A 23778-nucleotide genomic window follows, 5' to 3' on the forward strand; every position below is an offset into this window, starting at 1 on the left:
TCCGGGCTCCAGGCTGGGCCAGGCCCCTGGCCTGGCTGCAGAGCCTCCTGGGTTGTGCCCATCTGCCTACTGGGATCAGGGGAGCAGCAGGAAGGGGAAGGGGTGCCCCAGCTTCATGGAGGCCAGCATGCCTGGTGCCAACAGGGCCACCGGAGTTGGGCAGTGAGAGGGGGTCATTGAGGACCCAGAAAGCAGAACCTGAAGGAACTCGGTGCGGGGAATCCACACCTGCCCCTGTGCACTGGAGTCAGCCCTGCAGGACTCAAGGCTTGTCCACGAACCAGTGCTGTGGGAAGGGTTGCCATACTGTGCTGTTAGGATGACAATGGAAATCAGAGCCAGAGCTGTTCGGTCCAAATGAGTCTTTCCGAATGCGCTCAGTGTCTTGGTTGAATCCAAAGATGCAGATTATAGACACGGAGCGCCAACTGCAGAAACCCCAGCCTGTAGCCATGAGATATCTCCAGGGACTTCCAGAGAGCTCGCCTCCAGCCTATCCTGGAGCCTGCGGTGAGGGCCTGGCCAGCGCCTGCTATCTCTCCCAAGGACCCCGGCCCGGCCTCTTTCCCGGGGCCCTGAGTTCTTCCTTTCTCTAGCATGTGGTAATTATCCTAGGCAAACACAGCTGCTCCTGGTGAATCGCACTGCTCTTTGAGCATTTGTCCAGCGAGCCTTTCATAAGCTGGGTGCCTGCCGCTGCCTGGGGACCAAGAGGCTCGGCCTGACCCGAGACCTCACCTGCCTCCCCACCAAGGCCCCCACATGCACACCGTGGTTCCATGGAGCGGAAGGGGTTAGCACCTGCGCCTGCCCCCGCAGCGCTGTCAAGCTGTTATTGAAGTCTTCAAAGACTTCCACCCACCACCTCCCACTCTCTGGCGAGTGAAAGACATTTGAATTCCTCTCACAGGGGTGGAAATTATTAAAATGAAAGAAAATGACTGCTCCCTGTTCTAAAAAGGAGAGAGGGAACGTGCAGCCCGCCCTCCCGTGCTTCTCCATTTCCTGCCTAGGCCATTCCAGAGCAGCCAGGATGGGGTGGGGTACACACCCTGGCTGTGTGTGTACCCCAGGCACACAGCAAAGCGTGTGGCCAGCACTCACGTCCACTCACACACAGCGCGAGGGGACGGGAAGGGCAGTGTCCACCTCGCTCCACCCCCGCCCCCATCCTCCAGTGCTGCAGCATCCAGTGGCAAGGAATCCGCCGTGGGCCGGATCCAGATGAGAAACCGTTTTGGCTGCCTGCACTGACATCTGGCCGTGGGCCTGGGGACAGCATTTTGCGAGTCTCCCTTCCCACGCCTTTGAGCGCAGGGAATGTGGTTTCCCAGGGCTCTGTTTAGGGACTGTCTGTTTTGCCCAGCAGTGTCCAGGCTACAGGGCAGGCACGGGGAGCAAGGGGGGACAGGAAGGAGGCAGGTGTGTCAAATGTCCTATCTTGGGCCAGGGTCTGATGAGGAAGGTGAGCCAGGGATGGGGCCTGGGGCTAGGCAGGTCCTGGCTTTAGAGGCTTCCCCTTTTCTGGGCCAACAAAGGCAAACAAGGGCTAGCGGCAAGGCAAAGGTCGGCATTCCATGCTTCCCAACCACAGACCTCGCACCTCCCTGATGCCCAGCCTTGCAAGGGACGTGTGTGCTAACAAGCGGCCCTTCCGTGACGGGCCTTGTGCCCACTGCTGTCAGCCTGGGCTCTCAGCGCTGTCACAGGGTCCCCCACAGAATGTAGGGACCTGCAGCACTGACCCTATGCGTGGGCGCCAAGCCGAGGGATGGCTTGGCAGCTATAGTTTAATGGGAGACTTAAACCCACTGGCTACTCTCCCTGCCCAGTGAACCATCATGGTGCGGTTCCAGGTGGACCTGGGGGCATTTCCTTGGCACGGCCAGGAGCAGCCACCGGGGCCTGGCCAGCACTAGATGCAGTCTCAACTTTGGGGCACCACTGTTTCCCATTTCCTTCCACAAACTTCCTTTATTTCCTGCTGTCCCCTGTAGGTTAATCCAGGTGCTGTGAACATAACAGGAACTCACACCAAAAACCGTGGCCCATGGGGCTAGGGATTTAGCTCAGTGGCATAAGCACCTGCCTTATAAGCAGGCGGTTATGAATTCGATCCCCAGTACTGATTAAAAAAAAAAACATGGCCCAGTCATATCCCTGTGTTGGTCCCAGCCTGAGCTCCTGGGTCCTTTGAAAGTGAGGTCCCTGCCTAGGCAGCCGTGGAGGCTTGGCCTCAGGAGTTCTTTGGTGGAGGTCTGAGGATGTTTTAAAAGTTCCCAGGGGTTTCTAAAACCCCACCTCAGGGTTCGGCATTTGGATTTCCGCCCAGCACCCAGCTTGGCCTCCTGGAATTAGGAGGGGTCCAGTGCCTTGCTGGCTCCGGGCCGGGTCCGTTCCCATTCCTCCATCAGTAGAGTCCACAGCCACACTTGCCTGCAAATTTTCAATCTTGGCAAGTTGGAGTCAGTCTCAGTTTATTAAATAAAACATACCAACAAGACATTTTGCTCCAGAATAGGTGGCGCATGATGGGGTGTCAGCTCCCAGGGTTTACATGCGCCTGGCTGCCTCCACGTGCCAGCACCCAGAGCTCTGCAGATCCTGGGGGCATGCAGTGTCTGTCCCTGCCCCTACCCAACTGTGCCTCAGGCCAGAGTGACAGGACCTGGTGGCTTCAGCTCCTATCCCGGGGGCCAGAAGCTTTGAGGGTCCCCTCCACCCTCAGCCATGAATGCTGCTTGGGCTGTCCACATGTTAGCTGAGGCTGAGCCTGACAAAGCCTCGGCCTCTGCTAGAAGTACTTCCTCTTTCCTGTGGCTCCCAGGTGCTTTCTATGTAGCCTGAGTCCATGAGGAGCAAATGCAGAAGCTGCCGTGGCTTCACTGGAAGCCTGCAGAGGCAAATGTCCTGCCACATCCAGTCTGTGAGTGAGAGTCTTGCCGTTGGCACTGCCGTTTGCAGGCGACTTACAGACCTGCGGTTGGCGTTTCCACCGCTCTGGGGCTCCTGTGACCTTTGTGGAGATGACACAGATGGGGACTCTGGGAGAGAAAGGCTGTATACAGTAGCCAACCAGACCGCCCACCCCATAATTCCAACCATAGGAGACCCCAAGTGTGTCATTTTAATAAACTACCCTGGGATGCCTTTTTATCCTCCTTAAATTTCACTCCTGCCTTGACCTTGGCCTTTGTTGGCATAATTTGGAGCTGAACTTGTGTCCCACAGAGTGTTATGCTCCTGTGACTTTGAGGACCCAGGATTTGCAAAGGGCCCTGTCCCAAAGGCCACACGACCAGACGTAGCCTGCAGCTCCTAGGCAGTGCAGTATAAACATTGGTGAGCAGGCAAACATTTCCCTTGGCAGGCAGGGGCTGGCCAGTGCTGGCAGAAGGCTCTGGCCAGCAGGGAAGGGTGATGGGCTGGAGGCCCTGGAGGCGCCTGCCCTGCTGAGCAGGAGCCACTTGACACTAAGAGGCCAAAGATGTGCTGGGGGTGGGGCTGAAACAGGAGAGGATTGTCAGTGTCGCTAGCCTGAGCGCCTCATTGCAGGAGCCTAGAGCCCTGCCCTTCACCGTGCTGGGGCCTGGCGCCCTGGAGCCCTGTCACAGCCCTGTCCCCTGTGGCTTACGGCCCCATGGCTGGGACTCGGGGACTCCCCGGGGTACGCACTCAGACGTCACTGTGTTATGGGGCTGTGCTGTTTACTGTGGTGCAACGCAGGCTCCGCTCTGTTCTCAGTATAGTTTACCTCTTTGTCTGGGTGACATGTTTTACCTCTTTAAATTCCACTGTTCACAGCGGGACAGAGCGGGTCAGAGCGCAGTGCCACACCGGAATTGTGTCACTGCCTGCAGTTTTCACCCCAAAACCCCTTTGACATTTAACAGGATGCAAATCTGCAGTTAGTAGTCAGGCTGCTGCGTTTTCCATCAAACCAATTTGAATGCTGAATTTAAAAACCCAGTGCTCAAGGTTTACACAACAAAATATCCAGGTCTAGGGGGAGAGGTTACCGAGTGGTTTCCAATTTCAGTGACTCTGGGCCCACAGCAGCAGAGGAGAACAGAGAGCCATGCTCATTGTCCACTGGGCAGTAGCAAGGTCCCCGCAGAAGGGACGTGGACACTCAGGAGACCTGGCAGCCGCACTCCTGCCCCCATGTGGGGTCACTGTTGCCAGCAGGAGCGGGACACAGCCACCAGGTGTTTTTGTGCAGCCCTGGCAGAGCTCTTCCCCTCAGGGCAGGGACCCCAGGCGGAGGGTGAGGTCAGAGGCCCCAGAGACACTATTTGCTGCTAAACAGAAGGTCGATTATCAAGAGACTAAGCTTGTTTGTTTAAATAAACTGATCCCTCACCTGGGTGTTTTCCCTGGTGAAGGATCTAAAAGCCTCTCAGTGGCTTTCCCTCTCTGCCCCACCGGCTGAGACACTTTCATGGGACCAGAAAACAAACAGCAGGCCTCTGCTGTCAGGCAGAGGGATTCTCCAGTGTCTCTGTGGTGACACCAGAGTGGGCAGAGCACTCTGCCCTTTGCAGGGACACTCTCCCCCAGGCTGCCACCACTTAGATATGACAGTCATGGCTTTCAGTCTCCATTCCCCATTCCACAGACAGTGAGGGCTCAGACGTATCTGCTGCCCATCGCTGGCAGTTGGGGGATGTTGGGAACTGATGATAAGTGGTGACAGAGAAGATGACCCTGGACTTAAAATGTCTGACAAACCACTACCCCAGGCACGTGGTGAGGTTACTGTGAGCTTCTACAATATTTCAATTGTAGAAAAGAGGGTCCTACAGAATTTCTTAATATAATTAGGCGTGTTCACATGGGATTGGTACAGTCTGTCATTTTCTAGTTTATCACCTGTGGAATTTGAAAAATAACCAAGATGGAACTAACAATAAAATGCATATATAGCTTCACCACATGCACAGTGAACTCAGAGCACCAGTGGCCTAAGGATGTGAGCTGAAATTATCCAACTCTCAGAAGGAAACGTAGGGGTGAACCTTCATGACCTGGAATTTGGCAGCGATCGCTTAGACATGACACGGAAACCTTCAGTGACAGAGACAAAAGCAGATAAACTGGACTTCATGAAAATCTAACCCTTTGGTCTACAAGGGACATTATCAAGATAGTCAGGGGACACCCCATGCAGTAATCATACATTGACAAGGGACCACTATTTATGATACACTCAGAACTCTTACAGCACCACAACAAGAAGACACCTCAATTGGAAGTTGACAGGGGACTTGAATAAACATTTCTCCAGAGAAGATTTGCACTGGCTAGCAGGCTTCTGGAAGAGGTCTTAACATCCTTAGCTGCTAAGGAATTACAAATCTAAACTGCAGGGTTCTTGCCACTGCACACACAGCAGGATTTCTATGATCAAGCACGGAAGGGGCACAGTCCCCGTTACAGGACATGGAGAATTGGATGCTCGTGCACTGAGGTAGGGTCAGGTGTGGCACTGGCCTCGGGAAAGCCTGCAGGTTTCTCAGACAGTCACACCCAGAACATGGCCTACACTCACAGGTCCAGGTCATGGACAGCAGGATCTGGTGGCCGAGCATGGGCTCCTGCTGGCAGCAGCAGCCCCAGGACCCACGTGGAAGAACCAGGAACCGTGCTGAAAGAGTTGCTGGCCCAGACCGGACACTTTACCCAGGAAAAGCCTCAGCCAAGTTAGGGGGCTCCTGCCTCCCCCGCCCCTATAGATTTACCTGTAACCCTATACCCCCATCCCTAAGAACCTGTCCCTGGCGCCAAACGTGTGCCAGTGAAATACCTGTACATCCCTAATGCCCCTTGGGGTACTTATGGGCCTAGGGGTACAGAGGCTACTTATGGGCCTCACTCCACATGTTAAGAAGAAGAAGAAGAAGGAGAAGAAGAAGAAGAAGAAGAAGGAGGAGGAGGAGGAGGAGGAGGAGGAGGAGGAGGAGAAGGAGAAGGAGAAGGAGAAGGAGAAGGAGGAGGAGAGAAGAAGAAGAAGAAGAAGAAGAAGAAGAAGAAGAAGAAGAAGAAGAAGAAGAAGAAGAAGAAGAAGAAGAAGAAGAAGAAGAAAGGGAGAGTGTGTTCCAGAGAGAGACCACCGGCCCCAGGGTGGAGATGCTGCACTCCGGGGCTGGGGGTGTCTCTCCCCGCATTCCCGAAATAAAGGTTTCTTATATTTTATATTTCTTATCTTTGTAGCCACCACCGCCCACTCCTTCCACGGCCGTCCACTCCACTCCTCTTCTCTTTCCCTTCCTTCCTTCCTTCCCCATCCTCCCCTTCTCAGACCTAACAGTGCCACAGGCTGTTCATATCACCAAAAGCCTAAAGGGCTCGCTGGCTTTGTCTTGGCATCTGTCCCCACCTCTACCCTGGCCATCTTAGAGCTTCTACCAGGGCCCCAAGAGCTGCTGCCCTGGCCCCTGGTTCCTCCTGATGCTCAGTCCTTAGGCTGAGAGTCAGAGATCATGTGGTATCTTCGGGGTTGGTCAGGTCACAGCACTAGGGCCTCCCGGAGGAGACCAGTCTCATGGCTCAGGGACGCAACTCTTTGCTCTCCCACCTGGAAGCTCCCCGCAGGCCCAGCGTCCGTTAGAGACCAGCTCCACTTAACATTACAGAGAGGGACATCTGCTACCACAAAAGCAGCAGTGTCCAAGCCCCCTGGAATAAACATTCAGGGATGGGCCTCCACGGCCTTACAGACAGGGAAAGCCCTGCTAAGTCACTTGGGATCCTAGCGTGGTTTTGAAGTAAACATTCTTGCTTCAGTCGTCTGTGTGGCTTGAGCCACCTTGGCTACACGCGGTTGGTTCTCCAAGCATCCCAGCGCTTGTCCAGGTCCATACAGATGTGACATTTTACCAGCACAGATAACACTGTGCATACGTGTAGCCTTCTACAGCTCTCTGCTGTTCTTCAGAAGATAAATCCCTACTCAGTCTTCTTGAGGAGACTTCTTTAAGGTTTTTGATTTACATTATTGAGTTTTTTTGAACTGGCCTAATTTACTCTTCTTTGTGATCAGGAAAAAAAAAGGTTTTGTTTCCCGCATGCCAACTTCATCTCCTGAATTGCAGTCCTTTGTCACTTGAGAATTCAGGGACAACGTTCTGGGGCTGTACCATCCGGCATCAGCATTGGAGTGCACCCAAACCAAGGCCGCCCTGATGTCACTGAGCCTGTGATCTTAGGAGGCCACCACCTGCTGCACTGAAGGCCAAAAAAATTGTGTCTGTGTCACATGACCAGGCCTGACCCCTCCTGTCCTTTCCTCACAGACTAGGGACAGTGCCATGCACAAGCAGGCTTCTGTGGAGCTCCGGATGGGTCAGAGCTGGGCAGTTCAGTGGTGATGTGCTTGCTGGCCCAGGGACACCTGGGTTCTGTCCAACCCAGGAATGGTCTGTCAGAATCTGGGACCTGCTCTCTTGCCTGCAGGAAGGGAGGCAAAACTGAAACCCATGGAAGATCAAGGCATTTGGTTTGTAGTGAACCAGTGTCACTGCACACAGTGCGAGAGAGAGGGACAGGGTCCATGCATGCGTCACACAGCACGGGGATACAGTGGGCACAGGAGCACGCACCGCCTCCTGTAGCTAGTGGGAGAGGGAGACAGCCTCACTGTTCAACATCACCTGTGCAGGTGACACAGGGCACATGGCAGAGGTCCCCGTGTGTACCAGGCCGTCTTCACCCTCTGCCACCTGTCTCTGGCTGGTTGGAGTTTGGTTTTTCTCCAGCCTGGGAGAGGTGGACACTCCGGCTGGGGGTGCAGCTTGCTCGCCAGGGCCCTGGTTGCAGCCCCAGCGGTGGGGGAAGAAACCCAGCACTTGTGCAGCCATCCCTCCGAGGGGCAGCGGTTGTGTCTCTCTTGTCTCCCAAGCATGGTGCTGGTCACTGACATCTGTCATGTGCCGAGAGTAGACACGGACTGTACCTCTGCAGGTGCTGCTGCCTTCTCTGGCTAGACAGATATTTTTTCATCTTTAGCAATATTTTGTCAGAGGATGGAGTGGTACGGCAGGCACCAGTGGCAAGTTGCACACTTCCTACACGTGGACAAGTGTGCCTGTCCAGTGACAGCTCTGGACACTCAGCCTTGAGCTAACAAGCCCTAGAGGTCGGGCCTGGTCCCCAGCCACTGAGGCCACCATGGTGGCCACAGTGCAGCTTCTAGAGGACCTTGTGCAGCCCAGGCCACATGCATGCTATATGCTCTGCTGGCCCCTGGGGTGTGTGGTGGTGGGGAGCTTTCCCGAGGCTGCCAATGCTGGGCCGTGTGCTGTGGGCTCCACTGCATGTGTAGTGGTGCCCGAGACGAGGCGGGTCCTTCTCTGCAACTCACCTATGGCTGCTGCCTTCCATGTCTAGGGGATGAGACTCAGGGCCACTCCCTGGCACTGCAAAAAAAAAAAAAAAAAATTAAATTGGAATGAATTTTTAAAAGTTGAATTTTTTAAAAGTTCATGTTTTTTAGCCTAAACTATATGGTAAAAGCCTGTCTCAAAAAGAGACATTTTTTAATTTAAAAACTTAAGACGTCAATAAAGTTTCTCAGATGACAAGGGCAGTGGAAAAAAAAAAGACATTAATAAATTTAATTTTTAAGTTTCTATGGAGAACCGCAGTGGCACCTTTTCCACACGCCCTGCTGTCCCTGCATGGGCACAGCTCTGCTGCCCCTGGCTGTGTTGCCAGCACCACGCTTTGTGTTATCAAAGCACTACCCAGCACCTGTTCCATCCCTGCCTGTAGAGGAGCCGCTTCCAGTGGTGACGGCCTGTGGGTGTGTGCTCCTGTGTGCACACGTGTGTGTGCAACGTGTTCACATCTTGGTATGTGAGGGTGGATTTCAGGACCCCACCTCTCAAGACGCGAAACCTGCAGCCACTCATGTCCCTTCTATGAAGTGTGGCGACTGTGTGAGTGTGTGAGTGTGTGTGTGGAACCCATGCAGCTCTCCCATGCCGTCTCAGTCATCCTGGGTGACTTTTCCTCTCTCACACCAGGCAAATGATACACAAACACTTGTTGCACTGCGTTCTCCAAGGAATGATCACAGGGAGAAGTCTGCCTGTTTGGAATGAAGGCAGGTGCTGTGACCTGCAGCCAACAAGGTCCTGAGAGGGTGTGATGGGTGGCTAAGCAAACACAAGATATGTACAACAAGGAAAGCTGGGGCAGGGCGGGACCTGACCTCTGATGGAGAGGCAGTAAGATCCAGCATGATCTGTGTCTTCATTTACACACAGTAGGAAGGGGCAGGGCACATCAAGCGAAAGTGCATGGCCTCGGTGTTTGGCCAAGAACACGGAAAGCGGAGTGTTCTCAGAGCTCTCTGTGCTGGAGTCAGCCTGGAGCAGCTGAGGCCAAAGCCTGCTGGCCTCGCCTGGCTGGAGTTCCAGCAGCGTTCATGCACCCGCCTGTGGTACTCCATGCTTCCAGGCTGGCCTGGCTCCCACCGGAGTGCGTGGCCAGGCTCCAGCACAGCCCTCCCCACAGAAGCAGCATTGTCTCAGTCGCAGCTGCTGCCCATGTGGATCAGGAATACACAGGGATAGTGGCCACGCGTGAGTGCATGGAACATAAAGGGTGTGCGGTCTCAGGTGTAGAAGGTTTGTCCTCTAGGTGAGGAGCCCGGCCCAGGTTCATGCACATGCCTCTCCCGACAGCAGCGTGGCACAGACCGCCCCCACACACAGGGCTTCCTTTGGGCCACTGAAGTCCAGAGCCTTGGTTCCTTTACCGCACCTGTGCCCAAAGCCACCAGGGCAGCCCGGGGCCATCCCGACCCTTGGCGTGCTCCCCACAGCCAGCCTCACTCAACCCCTAGCCCGAGTGTATCCTCCCCATTCCCACAGGCACTCATCTCCTCCCTCCCCCGTTCCCACCTCTCCCAGACCGCCGCCCTCACCTGCTCCCCGCACCGGGGTGCAGCGGATGGGACTGGGGCAGCTGAGGCAGAGAATGGGAAGGGAACCTTGCGGTTATGCAACTCAGCAGGGCTTCCTCGGAGGACCTGGGCCTTGTCTGGAGCAGACAAAAGTCGTGACTCCCAGAGCCCCTTTTTCTAATGAAAATACCCAATTATTATATTTCTGTTCCCACACAACTGAGTTTCTCCTGTGAGTCTCTCTGGCATGCTGCAATTGTGCAATTTCCAGAGAATTAAGATTTCACAGAAAGGATCTTAGGTGGCAGAGTGGGAGAGTTATGAAAAGTCTCAAAAGCTAAAAAAACTAAATTTTCTGGGAAAAAAATACCTAAGGAAAATTATACATTCCCATCTGTAGAGGATAGATTTATTTAATTCTCCATTATGGGTCATGATCATATTACTAAAATAAATGCCTCCCTTCTCACAGTTGTTTTGTGAGATTATAAATTGGAAGTAAAAGGTAGAGCCTAAGGTAGCATGAAAAAAAAAAGAAAACAAGACAAGCCAAAAGCATGCAAACTGGCCAGAGTGACCAGCCAGGGGGATGGGAGGGGGCGTCCACTACCTCAGCAGCCTGTACTAAAGTCAGAATTCCACATGGAATTCTGACCCTGCCCCAGGCCCACAAAGCTTGGACACTTTTAGAACTCAGGTGAAATTAGCAAGCTGGCCAAAGACATCCAATAGAGAGAGCAACTATTTCTTCTGGACATCACCTGTGAAAACATCTAGAAATGAATTTTAAAATATGTGTGCATTCATAATAACACCCCCAAAATGTTTATCTAGGCAGACATTTAGCAAAAGATTTTTAAGTTGAAAACTAAAAAATCACTATGAAGAGAAGTTACATAAGACATAAATAGGTATACTGTGTTCACAGATTAAAACATACATGACTAAGACGGCATTTCTTCCCCAGATGGCCTAGATTCGGTGTAATTCCTGTCAAAATTTTCCACAGTCTGTTTTTGGAAACTGACAAGCTAATTCTAAAATGTGTGTGAAAAGGGGAAAACCTTAGAATAGCTGAAATGATCTTGGGAAAGAAGAACAAAATTGAAGGACTTGAAACGACCAGGGTGTGAGGCTGGGCATGAGCACAGAGAGACCTCAGCCCGGCAGCCCGAGGCACTGGTTCAGTCTCCAGCATGAAAACAGAACAACACAACCTGTCTGACTTGGAAACTCACTGGAAAGCACAGTCTGGTGTTTGCATAAGGGTGGGTCCGGAGATCTTCGGGACAGCACTGAGAGTATCTGAATAGATCCACATTTATATGATCAGTTCCAACAGGCACCAAGGTGAGTCAGTGGGAAGCAAGTCTTCTCTTCTGCACGTGTTCTGGGGGAGCAGACATCCCTCGTGCCATACCCCAAAATTAACACCCGTGGATCTTGGCTAAATGAAGGAGCTAAAACTATAAAATTTTTAGAAGAAAACAGAACATACTTTTGACTCTGGGTAAGGCAAAGATTTCTTTGATCAAACCAAAAGCCCTGAAAGAAAATAAAATTAATTTGACATCAAAACTTAAAGCTTTGCCATCAACAGATACTTAAGAAAACTAAGATGCTACTATAATGCAAGGGGCAAAATTTGCAAAAACAAGAAAGCTGACAAAGGACTTAAATATAGATGATTTTTAAGTCATTTCTTTTTAATTTACTTACTGATTGTTTTAGTTTCCACTTATAAAAAAAATGTGATATCTGACTTTCTGAGCCTGGCTTATTTTATTTAACTCCATGATCGCCACTTCCACTCATTCTCCAGCAAAGGACAGAATTCTGTTCTTTAGGGCCCAGCAATACTCCCCTGTGCTATGTTGTAGTTTCTTCATCCACTTGTCAGTTGTCAGGCAGCTGGGCTGTTCCATAGCTCAGCTACTGAGAACTGAGCTGCATTCATCTCTATGGTTTAATGCTTTTACTTGTGATGCTGAAAAGAAGAGTGGACACTAGACTCAAAAAGCAAGGTCTGGGCCAGGGACAGAGCTCAGTGGCACAGCGCCTGCCTGGCCAGTGCAAGATCATGAGTTCAACTCCTGAAATGGAACAGTGGTAAGGTTTCTCGATTCCAGGAGAGGTCAAGAGATACAGACTTCCAGCAGAGGTGCAAATAAGCCCAGGAAACTTTGAAATTAAGGTGTGTTTGGGATGGAGGATTAAACGTGGGCATACACAAAATGAAACGAGAAAAGAGTTAAGTCTCTGATGTGTAGTAGAGGGCGGGCTTGATTATATTCTTTAATGATAAAGTCTCAGAGTGAGTGCACTTGGGAATGACACTTTGCAGTAGCACTTCATGACCTTTTAAAAATGTTTTACTTTAAAAAAAAAAAGCCTCAGTTGTCAGAAGTTACTCATTTTGTTAAATGGATGATGGATTTGAACCGATATTTCAGAAAAAAGATACACAAAATAGCCAACAATCACATGAAACAATATCCTGCATTGCCCTTAGAGAAATGCAAGCAAACACCACAATGAAAAACTATATAATAATGCACTAGAATAATTAAAAATCACGAAGGCGACAAACCAGGTGAACGTCACTCCTGGCAGGGTAAGACAGATGCCCGTAGTGGAAGACGACTCCGCAGCTTCTGAAGTTAATCATTGACAGTGCTTACCAAGTCACCCCAAGTTGCCAGCCCTACCCAAGAAATGAAAATGCAGGTCCACACAGAGACTCACCCATGGGAACCCAGTGGCACTGTCTGCAGTCAGGAGCTGCAGTGGCCCTCCTGCCTCCCCGCTGGTGAGTGCTACGCAGGTGTGGTGAGTCAGACAGTGAAGCTGAGCTCAGCAACACGAATGGGGATCGGACCCAGGCCAGGGAGCATGTAGCCCGTGAGCATGAGGCCCAGGATCCATCCCCAGTACCACAATTGTCAGCACTGCACAGAGCAAAATGGACAAGTTTCACTGGCAAGTACCGTGCCAGGCGAAATACGGCAGACACAAAAGACTCTGCGGTGCTGTGGCTGTGAAATTCCTGGGAAAGGCAGACTACAGGTTGCCCCGGTGGCTGCACAGATGGGCATGGGCCAGGCTGGGCTTCAAGGAGGGGCAGGACCAGTCCAGGGACAGTGCGTCACCCTGATGAACTCATGGCTGCGTGACGGTGGAAGAGGGTGAGCTTTGTGTGAAGTAGCCCTAAAACACAGTGCTAACATGATGCTAAGGGTAGTTGATAAAGGCCCAGTCCCATGGGCACACAGACAGCGCACGCAGCGTGTGTGGTTCAGGTGGGTGGGACCCATGGTCTTGGGCCCAGGACACACTGCGGGCTGCGACCACTGAGGCCGGATGGGACCACTGAGGCCAGCTGGACTGGTGTGCTTAGGGTCCGGGTCTGACCATTTTCCAGGCAGGTGAGCATGGCCGTGCTAAGTAGCTCTGACCTTATCATTGGAGGTGAGACCTGAATCACCCACCCCCAGGCTGAGTTGGGAAGAGAGGCCAGGCCGGGACCCCCAGAGCGCTGCCTGCACACTGGGTTCCTGCTGGCCTGTGCCGACCCCATCTTGTTTGGTTCAGTCATTGCCATTGCTGCCCCAGCTTTGGGCTTGGGATCTCTAGGATCTTAATCAGTTTGTTCCCACAGGGCTTTGTTTGTTTGCTTTTGTTTAAGCCCGGTTTCAGAAAGCCCTTCCTAAATAGAATTGTAAACACATAGTTGATCAAGCCATGTCCATGGGTCCTACAACTGAGAGCTCAACCAACTGAGAATCAAAACTACTGGAAGGAAAAGGGCATCTCGAGGCAGTTTCCATGGCATGGGGTGAGGTGGCACTGGTTCTGTGGAAACTCTGTGCTGTTTCACCCAGGTCCTTCCACATCCTCGGGGTTCAGAGCCTGCCAGTGCCCCGGATACCAAGTGGTGACAGTGCTGAGTCAGCCTTGGGGATGCACAGAGATTATAAATAGCAAACTGGGGTGTTTCCAGTGATGACAGATCCCACCCAGACTTTTATACTGCCCTCTGTCCACTCCCTGGGAAGAGAAGTGACAGGGCCTATTAGATACTCCGGTTCCCAGGGAGGAACAGCATGGTGTGTTCCCGGTGAACCAGGTCTAACTCGAGGGTTAGGAAATTGGACTTAAATGACTTCATTCTGCTGTCCTGAGGTGGCCCCTTCGTGTGGTCCACGGCACAGTGGTAGACATGGTCCACTGTCCTGTGAAAAGTCACGTTCCCACATTGTGTCAGTCCATTCCAAGAGGGAGCAAGTGGGCCCCAGAGCTGCAGCTCAGGATATGGTGTCTCAGGGACTGCACTGCACCAGGGGAAGGCAGCACAGCCCTAAGAGGCAGACAGAGGCCGCCAGGCTCACGCAAAGGCAGCTGGCAGGGAATTTACCATGTCAGGCTCAGCAGAGAGCGCAATAAGACCACTTGTCCTGAACGTAGAGAAGTGTGTCCCTCTTACAGGGATGGAGAGAAGGTGGGGCATTAGGCAGGGGGCCCAGGTGAGCATCTGTGGTAGTTTTTCTGGCAGAGTCTTTGAGGCATCTGATATAAATTTTCGGGTGTGTCCAGAAGTCTCAGGACAAGTCCTTGTCCTATCTTCTCTCCTGTGCTTGTTGCTGATGACCCCTGGGGCTGAGGCTGGTTCCCTGCAGACAGCAGAGCTTCTGCAGGCAAGTGGGTGGGGGCTGGGGAGTCAAGCCAGGTCGGACGCTTGCAGGAGGCTCAGAAGACATGGAGCACGGCGTGGAAGCAGGCATGGCAGGCGTGCAGTCAGCCTCACACACACGGGCCACGCTCCCCCTCCACCCGCCAAGTTTGGCTCCAGCTCTGAAAGCAGACGCTGTCCCCAGCTGGGCAGGGGAGCCCTGGACTCCATCTCCAGGGTCACTTGAAAATATTCACTGCCCGCGTACATGGTCAAGACAGTGATGCAAATGAGAGGAGAAAGGGGCAAAGGGGCTGGTGAGTTCCTGGTTCTTAGTGACCTCACAGGTCACCCTAACGTGAAGTATTTCAAGTACAATCCCAAACCCACAGTTATGGCTCCAAGAGGTTTCGATTGCAGCTAGGCCCTGCGTGCCCCTGTGCTCAGTGCGACTGCTTTTCTCTCACTGTGAGCCTCGTGCCGGCCGTGACATGGGTGCCACTCACCTGTGCCTCATCCCCCGCAGGAGTTCTTTGACCACGTGAAGAAGCTCTGGGACGACGAGGGTGTGAAGGCATGTTTCGAGAGATCCAACGAGTACCAGCTCATCGACTGCGCGCAGTAGTAAGTGGGGTCGAGCTCGAGGGGCGCCTACGTTTACTGCAGGAGCAACTTCCTAAACGAACGTGTCTAAGGGACAGAAATTCGAGAAATCCAATCGAAATCGGTATTTCAGGGAAAGACCTAAGCGGTTCCACTCCTTTTGCCTGGATTGACATTTTACAGTCTGTTCTCTTTTCCTGTCTGTGTAAATTACAGAATGCATCCATATTCCTCACTGCATTTTTATTTTGGAGCAGAGATCTGCAAATTAATTTTTTTCAGTACAAGGGATGAAACCCAGGGCCTTCACACTGAGCCAGCACTCCAGCCTTTTTATTTTATTTTTTATTTTGAGGCAGGGTCTCACTAAAGTTGCCCAACCTGGGCTTGAACTTAGGATCCTCCTGCCTCAGCCCCCCATAGTGCTGGGACAATGTGTTTTAAAGCATCCATGTTCATGATGAAATCCATGCCGTCATTTAAAGTAATGTGCTCAATTTACGCTCATCAGAGCGCAGATGGGAAGTAATTTCGTAAATAGATGTGTGACGGCAACAAAAGACTGTCTGAGAAAAGATAAGAAAAGGACCTGGGTGCTGGTGTCCATTTGCTGCTTTCCCTGAAACACTGCCCATCCTGCTTGCTTTGTGCTATCTGAGGTGCAGCCCACAGCATTAGACCCCAATGTCCCCCGAGAAATTCACAACAGCAGTTCTGGAAGCGCTCGCTGCTCTGCTAACAAAAGCCACCTGTAATAAGTGATTTTGTGTACCTTGGGCCACGAGATGGTGCCGTGTCCTCCCTCTATGATGAGCACTGGGCACCGCAGCATGCCGTGGGCTGAGTCTGGTGAAGGGGGGTGGCTCTGATGCCCCAGAAGCAGGGGCCACAAGATGATCCAGGGACGGGTGGGGGCGGACCATGGTACAGAGACAAGAAGTGGCTCCAGGCGGGACCCAAGTTGGGGGATGTTTGGGTTCTGGAGCCTGGGTGGATCGAGTGCCATCACAGAGCTGGGGCCCCAGAGGACATGGGCTGCATGAGGCCAGGGAGGGGTGTGGCCCAGCATGGTAGGGGACAGTGGCTGTGTGGCAGCTGGCATGGTCTCTGCAGGATGGAGAGCCACAAATGGCCTGCACCTCTGTCCCAGCCAGGTGCCTGCAGAGGGAGGGGTGCTCCGTTGGCTCCTAGACAGGAAGCTTGGTCAGGGTGGGACTCCTGTTGGGCTTTGGGGCCCAGGGAGGAAGAGCGGGGAGGGGCTGCACCCTGAGACCTTTGAACACCGCTGCTCTGAGGTGGAGCTTGGCAGGGTACATTGGGGACAAGAGACAGCCACGGGGCAAAGAGCACAGCCTCAGGGGTTCCCCACCCTGATGTGCATAGAACCCCGCTCCAGGACTCCGCCTTCTCTGGGCCCAGACTCAGGGTTCAGGGAGGAGGTGTCTGGTGAGTTCACCTGAGCTGCGGAGAAAGATGTTGGAAAGTCAGAGGCGGCATCGGCCTCCCATCACCGTGTCAGCAGAGGTGACCTGCTGGCCCCCAGGGCCACCATCCTTGTGTGTGTCCCCACTAGGCCACTGTCTGGGAGCCGGAGCCTCTCCTCTTGGGGTACCTCTAGGTGACCGAGGTGGGTGGGGCCTCCTAGGCCCTGGGGAGTAGGCAGGGATCTGTGACCACTGTGGGGAGCAGAACAGCACAGGGCCAGCAGAGCCCAGAGAGGACGCAACCATGGGCACAGCGGACACATGTGAGGCCACCACTGTTCACAGGGGCACCATTCTGTGGCCCCAAGTAGAAGCCTTGCTCTGAGATGTCATGAAATCTGCCACAGCAAATGCACGCCCAGCTGAGTGGTGGCTTGTTACCCATATCAAGTACTAGGTGCTGTGCACAGTCCTGGGTACTGTGCTTTGGTCTTCCCGGCAGTGCAGCTGTCACTTTCACAGCGTTGCAAAGACCTCCAGGGGGCACTGGGCTGTGACCACAGGGTGGCTGCAGGGTCATGGGAGAGGGGTTTGGGCTCCATTGTAACCCAGCAGTCACCTCTGTGTGGTCCTGTGTTGTCCAAATGTCACTTGTATTGCGTGGCCGTACCTGAACTGGAGCCCTGAAGCCTGCACCCCCTCCCTGCAGATTCCTGAGGTTCCTCACGTCCTTTCCTCTTCCCTTCCTCTGAGTTGTCAGAATTGTGTCCTGGGGCCACTCTGAGCACTGCCACCTCACTCAAAAGTGCTGCATCTTGGATCTGGAGGCCTGCTAGAAAGGGGTGGAGCTGGTCACCTCCTCCGAGGCAGAGTCATGGGGTTATCTGGGAACAGGAGTTTCTCAGTCAGGTGAAAATTCTGCTAGGGCTAAGTAAACAAAATACAGTGTGTGCACAGTGTGGAGTACTATATGGCATTGAAAAGGAAGGGACATATTCCATGCTGCACCACAGATAGACCTGGAACCAGGTGTGAAGACCACATGTGAACGACTGCATTCATGGAAAACATCCCAGAAGGTGGATCACAGGGGCAGAGATTGACATGTGGTTTCCAGGGCTTTGTAGAGGACTTGGGAGTGATGATCCAAGGCAGAGATGTCTCTGGGTGACAGTCACAGAGCCCCGAACCACACACCTCAGAATGGTCTGTGTCATGTGGAGTTTTGTGCTATGAGTTTCACCCCAGTTCTGAGAAGCAAAGTGGCCAGAAGCAGGGAGACTGGGGCCCCAAGGACAGGGCTGGCCTGGCATCCTGGGGGTCTGCCTGGCCCTTCTCCCTCCCATGTGCCAGGGAGTCTCTCAAGGGCAGGCCAGGGCCCCAACCTGCTCATGAGTCTTCTGCACAATGGGAGCCCAATGCCTAAGTGAGCCCTGGCACAGCCGTGTGAGCCAAGTGAAGGGCCCTTGGCTCTCCTGCCCGGAGGAAGGGGCGCTCTGGGCTTCTGGGCTGGTGTCTGGTGCCACACCTGCCATGCCCCCTCTCATCTACTCTGTGACCTGCAGGCAATGCCAGGGATGACTCCAGAGCACATTCCAGGAGATGGAGAATCCCTGAAGTAGCATCTGGGCCTGGACCCAGCCACCATGGGCTACAGAGCAGGAGACTCAGGACACGTCTGTGACATGTCTGATGTGTGCCGCCTGTACACATCAGAGGACCCCCAGGAGAGGGGTGTGGCGTGCGCTAGGCTAGGACTCTCACAGGACCGGGAGTGACCTGGGGATGGGGCCTAGCGCCAGCACCTCCCTGTCTATCCTCTGTGCCACTCACTGGCAGTGTTCGAATGCAGACTATTTACCTGGCCTGAGCCGGATCTGGCCCTGCTTTCCATGGAAGAGACTCGGTTCATGGGAGGAACCCACGCCTCCTGGACCCCCAGGAGCCTGCCAACCTTGCAACCTCGCCAAAGGGGAGAATGACCTGCATAATCCTGGGTCCCGCAGCCCTTCTTCCTTTAACGTACAGCCCCTAAATCAAGGCTCTCCCGTCTGCGTTCTCCCTGCCTGCATTTCCTCCATCCTAGCTCGGGGCCGGGCCTGACTGTGGCTCCGGGCTGCCGTGTCACTGAGCAGCATGCTCAACAGGACTAAGTACCCAGCAGTGCAGCGTGGTCCTGGCGGCCAAGCCTGGACAGAGGTGAGCATACACCTAGAGCAGCCTCTAGCAAGAGCTGGTATTCCAGAGAAGGTTCCCAGTTCCTACTGCAATAGTGAAAACACCGTCTCTAGTGCTATCCAGCGTGCATTGCTTCTGGGGCTCCTGATAAATGAGTGTGTAACCATGGAGACAGCTATTTAAGGAGAAGGAAAACCAGTGAGAATTGGATCCTTAGAACAGCCCTGTAAGATCAAATGTGGTTTCCAGTACCTCAGCTCTGAGAGCAATGTCCAGGCCCAGCACCCCAGAAGGCAGTTCCTCAGGGAAAGCGCGGTCCCCAGAGAGCAGGAAGGGCAGGACAAGGGTCAGGGTTGTCCCTAGAGTTTTCATGACTACAGCCTCAGCCCCAAGCCCTGGTCACTGGCAAGTCCTGGAGGGCAGGGCTTTCAGGATGACCCAGAAATTGCCAGCACCCTGATGCAAAGTGGATCTTTTATAGGTCATTTAGTGCACAGAAGCCACAATTTTAAATATGCATATTGCTGTTTACTGCTGGGTTTATTCCACATAAAACAGTCACCACTGAGCACCTGAGGCCTTCCTGACACACGCAATGATTTCCAGTTTAATTTCTGGATCCGCACGATGGGACCAGCCCACCAAGGACGGTATTATAAAGACCCTTTTCCCCTTCGCTGTGAGGAGCAATGGGGCAGTGAGCTGCAGGCCTATGGCCTCGTAGCGGAAGCCCCAGCCTCGACCACTCACTCCTGTGCTATCCGGAGCCTCTGCCAAGGTGCCTGTAGACCCTTGGGGAACAGTGTTTCCAGTGTCTCCAAGCATGGCTGCCTGGCACAGAGAGCTCAGCAGTCCACCTGTCCACATGTAACCTTCAGACTGGGGGCAGCCTGGGCCTCACTGCCCTCCACTGTCTCTTGCTAGACCCACCAATGGCTGCAAACACGGGGACCTCTGGACTCTAATGCAGAATAAAACATAAGCAAAGAAAACACCCTGCCATGGCCCTGAAGCTTGGTTTCAGTGCACACGGATAGGAGCTCTCTGTCCTGCAGCCCAGCAGCCTGGCACTGCACCAGCACTGCAGAGGTGGCCGAGGCTGTGGTGAGGACTCAGGTACCACCTCAGCCACTCACAGACATGTCACCCCAGGACTCTGGGTCCCCAAAGTAGGGTCTAAAACTGGCACCAGTCCAAAGCGCATCACCACAGAACCTGCTGCAGTGGACAGCAAATGCCAGGGCCAGGTGGCGTTTGATGGAACAAGTGTATCAAACCAAGGTGATGTCTTATTACAGGGTAATTAATTTTAGGTGCTTGTGTTACAGCATTTGCTTCTTACAAGTAAACCAGAAGATCTCTGAGGCCATTTTGATAGAAACAGAGTTGGAATTCAGAGGCCAGAAAAGACTGACAAGCTCTGTGAAAGTCACCCAGGGGCTGTTTTCGGAAAAGCCTGGCCTATGGGCAGGAGGGCTGCAACAGTAGCAAAGATGACTTTTTAAAGTGTTCCTTGTAATCATGTGAAATTTCTGACATTAAATTATGCAGAAGCATGAAAAGGAAACTTACCAGAGGTGTTGCCCCAGGTTGAACTCCTAGGACTCTAGCGGAGTCCTCATGGTGCCTGGCATCCCCGGCCTCAGTGAAACGCGGGTAAGTGTCGGATCTGCAGTTCTCTGAGGACGATGTGTTCATTGGGGTACCTGGGCGGCTGCGTGGCTGTGAGCAGTGCAGGCCACAGGGCATGGGGATCTGCTCTCAGTGCCATGTGCACATTCTCGTGTGTGGGGGTGCAGCCAGGGGCAGAGCATGTGCCTAGCAGGAGCAAAGCAATTCCATCCCCAGCTCGGGCACAGGTACTATGCAGCGCAGGGCAGCAGCGTGTGTGGTGCCTTCCTTCCGGACAGTAGTGTATTTGACAGAAGTTGAAAAATAAACATAACATAGTGCTGACAGTTTGGTTCTAAATTCAGCAAAGGTACAATTAAAAACCTGTTTCACAGGACATAAGGTTTGGATATCTACCTTTGCAGCAAAGTATTTATGAGAAAATACACTGCCAATTTCACTTTCTTTGAGGAGCATTAAAGTAAGGTGGACTGAGGCATAGATAGATGTGTGATCCTTAAAGGCACAGTAAAAGCAGGTCGGACTGGTGGGTGGGTCTGGCTCCAGTTACTCAGGAGGCAGAGGCAGGAGGATTGCTTGAGACTAGGAATTCAACACACGCCAGGCAACAAAGCAAGCCTCCGCTCAAACCAAGTACAGGGAGGTGATAATGGCACACTCTAGCTAGTGGATATTCACTTATTTCAAGTTTGCTTAAAATCTGAAATTGTTTGTAATAACATGCAAGGGGAAGAAAGCTATGTGTAAATATAAGTAATGAGAAGTCTTGGGGGCCATAGTTTTGAGGCCGACCTTGGTAAGACCTGGCCTCAAAACTTAAAAACTGTAGCATACAGAGATTCGGGGGCAGTGCAATGGTAGAGCATTTGCCTGGCACCAGCTAAAGAAGAGAGGTTACACAGTAGCATGGCCACTAAATTGGCAGTGAAGCACCCAGTAGCACAGGTGCCCTTCTCTATTGGCACAGAAAACCTTTGAGAGTGTAAGAGGATTGGATACAGTTACACTGAGGTATTTGCTGCAGTTTTTGGAAACATTTCCAAGGAGATGGGGAGTTCAGAGGGAAAGGCCCTGAGTACAACCACTGACAAAGGGCGCATGTGACACTGTGCTGTATTACTTAGCTCACCTGGAAGCTTACGTCACATAAAATGAAGAGGCTTCCCTGCTCAGGAGCTGCTGCGGGCAGTTACTTCCGACTCTGAGAGCGTGCATCTGCAGTTCAAATTGACAAATGGGGAAACTGAGGCCCTGAGGACAGAGCTGGCCTGCCCAGGCTGCTACACAGTGAGGCAGAGCTACAGACCTTTGGGGCAGATATTAGGAGAGCCTGAGCAGAATCGGAACACTTAGAGGTGCTTTGTAGAAAAACCAGCACTGCCAATGTTGCTCGGTCCCTGCAGCCTGGGAAGGCGTCCGAAGCGCCCCTGCCGGGCTGGTGCTGGACAGGTTTGGACTCCATCCTCAGCGTCACTGCACAAAAGGTCTTTAGTATAGATGAGGAGCCCGTGTGGGGCCACAGGGAAGGAACGGCCGGCAAGGAGTCTGGGACCATGAAGACACGGGGCTCTGGGCCTGCTGTGGTAACTCACCCCACCCAGCAGTGCCCCAGCCGGCTGCTGCCTGGGATTTCCTGTCAACTCCCTTGCATCTCTATTTTCAAACCGGGCATCATGGTACCTTCATATGATAGACAGCAGCCTTGAGATGGCCCAAAGCACTGAATTACAGCTGTGTCCCTAGGTGAAGGGCCATGGATTTGGGGCTGGGGGCATGGCTCAGTGGTGAGCACTTAACTAGCACATGTGAGGTCCTGGGTTCAGTGTCCAGCACCTCAAAACAGAGGTGGTACAGAGAAAAACCCTGCCTATGTGTAATGCGTCAACATATGAATGCACATGTGTGTCAAGTAGAGTACACAATGCATGGATATACCATGCTCCTCAAAACCCTGGCCAGGTATGTGCACATGCAGGCCCATTTCCTCTGGCCCATTCGTGCCTCCCAGTCAGCAGGAATGGCTGAGTACCTGTCGTCTGCAGTGGCTGCTGAAAGGTGCCAGATCCCAGGGCCAGAATGTGGCTGGGGAGCCATGGCTGAGAAGATGCACTGGCACCGTGCAGGTCATGCTAGAAAGCGGCTTGGAGATATCAGGGGCTTGTCCAGTGGGGAGGGGACCATGGAGACCCCAGGGGCTTGTCTGGCAGGGAAGGGGACCATTTATCAAGTGTGGGCTCACAGTCTCCGCATGCCGCCCCTAAGCTGCACCCACAGCCAAATCCTATAATATTTTAACTCAGGAAAAATTACATTGTGCATCTTCTATTTATATTTTTCAATGTCTTTAGATTTAGAAAATGGTGAAATCAAACCACCTGTGCTGCTTTCAGCATCTCAAGTTAACCACTTAAATTGGTTCAGAAAAGAAATAAGCCAGATAAGCCAAATTGTAGTGTGTCTTTCTTCACCGTTTTGTGATTAAAATAATTAACTGGTTGGACTCATAGCTTCCTAGAAATGTCTGCAGAGTAATCAAATATTCTTTACGCTCATTAAGAAAGGATTCTCTGCCTGCTCTGGTACTGTAAGGTGGCTGTGTACAGGAAGCCCTTCCTGGACCTCATCGAGGTCCTGTGGCATTTATATTATTTCCATGTGGTAATCACATGGAAAGTTATTGGAATTCCAGTAAGTTAATTCCCGCCCACCACTTCCAGTGCCACCCAGGAGAGAATAAAGACACTAAGGCATAGCTACAGTTATGGCAGCCAGTTATGGGGGTCCTAAGTCCAATTAGAACAATAACTGGAACAAAGACCCCAACCCAGGGCAGAATCTGGGTTTCATTCATTCATGAAGAGGGGAGTGGCTGTAAGAGTGACTGTAAGAAAGGCAGGCAATGAGAGAGTGCTGTGAGCGGGCTGGGTAGGAGGTGGATAGTTTTCTGCAGTATGTAGAAACAGACATGTGCAGAAAGAGTAAACTGCGTATCTCTGATTGGGGAAGTAGCCAATGCTTTGGGGCCAGTGCTGCAGTTCTGATGTGTGTCACTGTATCCTGAGATGTCACAGCTTCTTCTCTAAGTTCAATCCCAGCGGACAGTGTGGTGTCACTTGGCTTGGCCCACACATATTACTTGGGAGCTATAGGCAGGTGTCGCTGACCTGTCCACTGCTTTAAGGACTGCACATCAGCACCTCTGCTAGATGCATCTGTTGGCTTAAAGCCAACCGAAGGGATAAAAAATCTCAGCCAGCTCTGAACTTACCAATCCCTGTAAGCAGGGCCAGGTTTAGCCAAAATGGAGCCAACTGCCCTTCTTTCAAGGAAAGGGCCTCCTGGAAAGGCCCTCCACAGTGACG

The 23778-nt window shown here is 52.6% G+C and overlaps 1 protein-coding gene across 3 annotated transcripts in view; it reads left to right on the forward strand.

Annotated features, from left to right (window-relative positions):
* Gnal (G protein subunit alpha L) overlaps positions 1 to 23778 on the forward strand; it is a 93021-nt gene that overhangs the window by 51250 nt on the left and 17993 nt on the right. For all 3 annotated transcript variants that reach the window (XM_063231998.1, XM_063231999.1, XM_003464446.5), the window contains exon 5: positions 15106 to 15203. In XM_063231998.1, the coding sequence (XP_063088068.1) occupies positions 15106 to 15203 (98 nt within the window). The remainder of the gene's footprint in view (positions 1 to 15105; positions 15204 to 23778) is intronic.

Source organism: Cavia porcellus, unplaced genomic scaffold, assembly GCF_034190915.1.
Source record: "Cavia porcellus strain 051 isolate PalLab524CR breed Dunkin Hartley unplaced genomic scaffold, mCavPor4.1 scaffold_20, whole genome shotgun sequence".
Classification (NCBI taxonomy): Eukaryota; Metazoa; Chordata; class Mammalia; order Rodentia; family Caviidae; genus Cavia; species Cavia porcellus.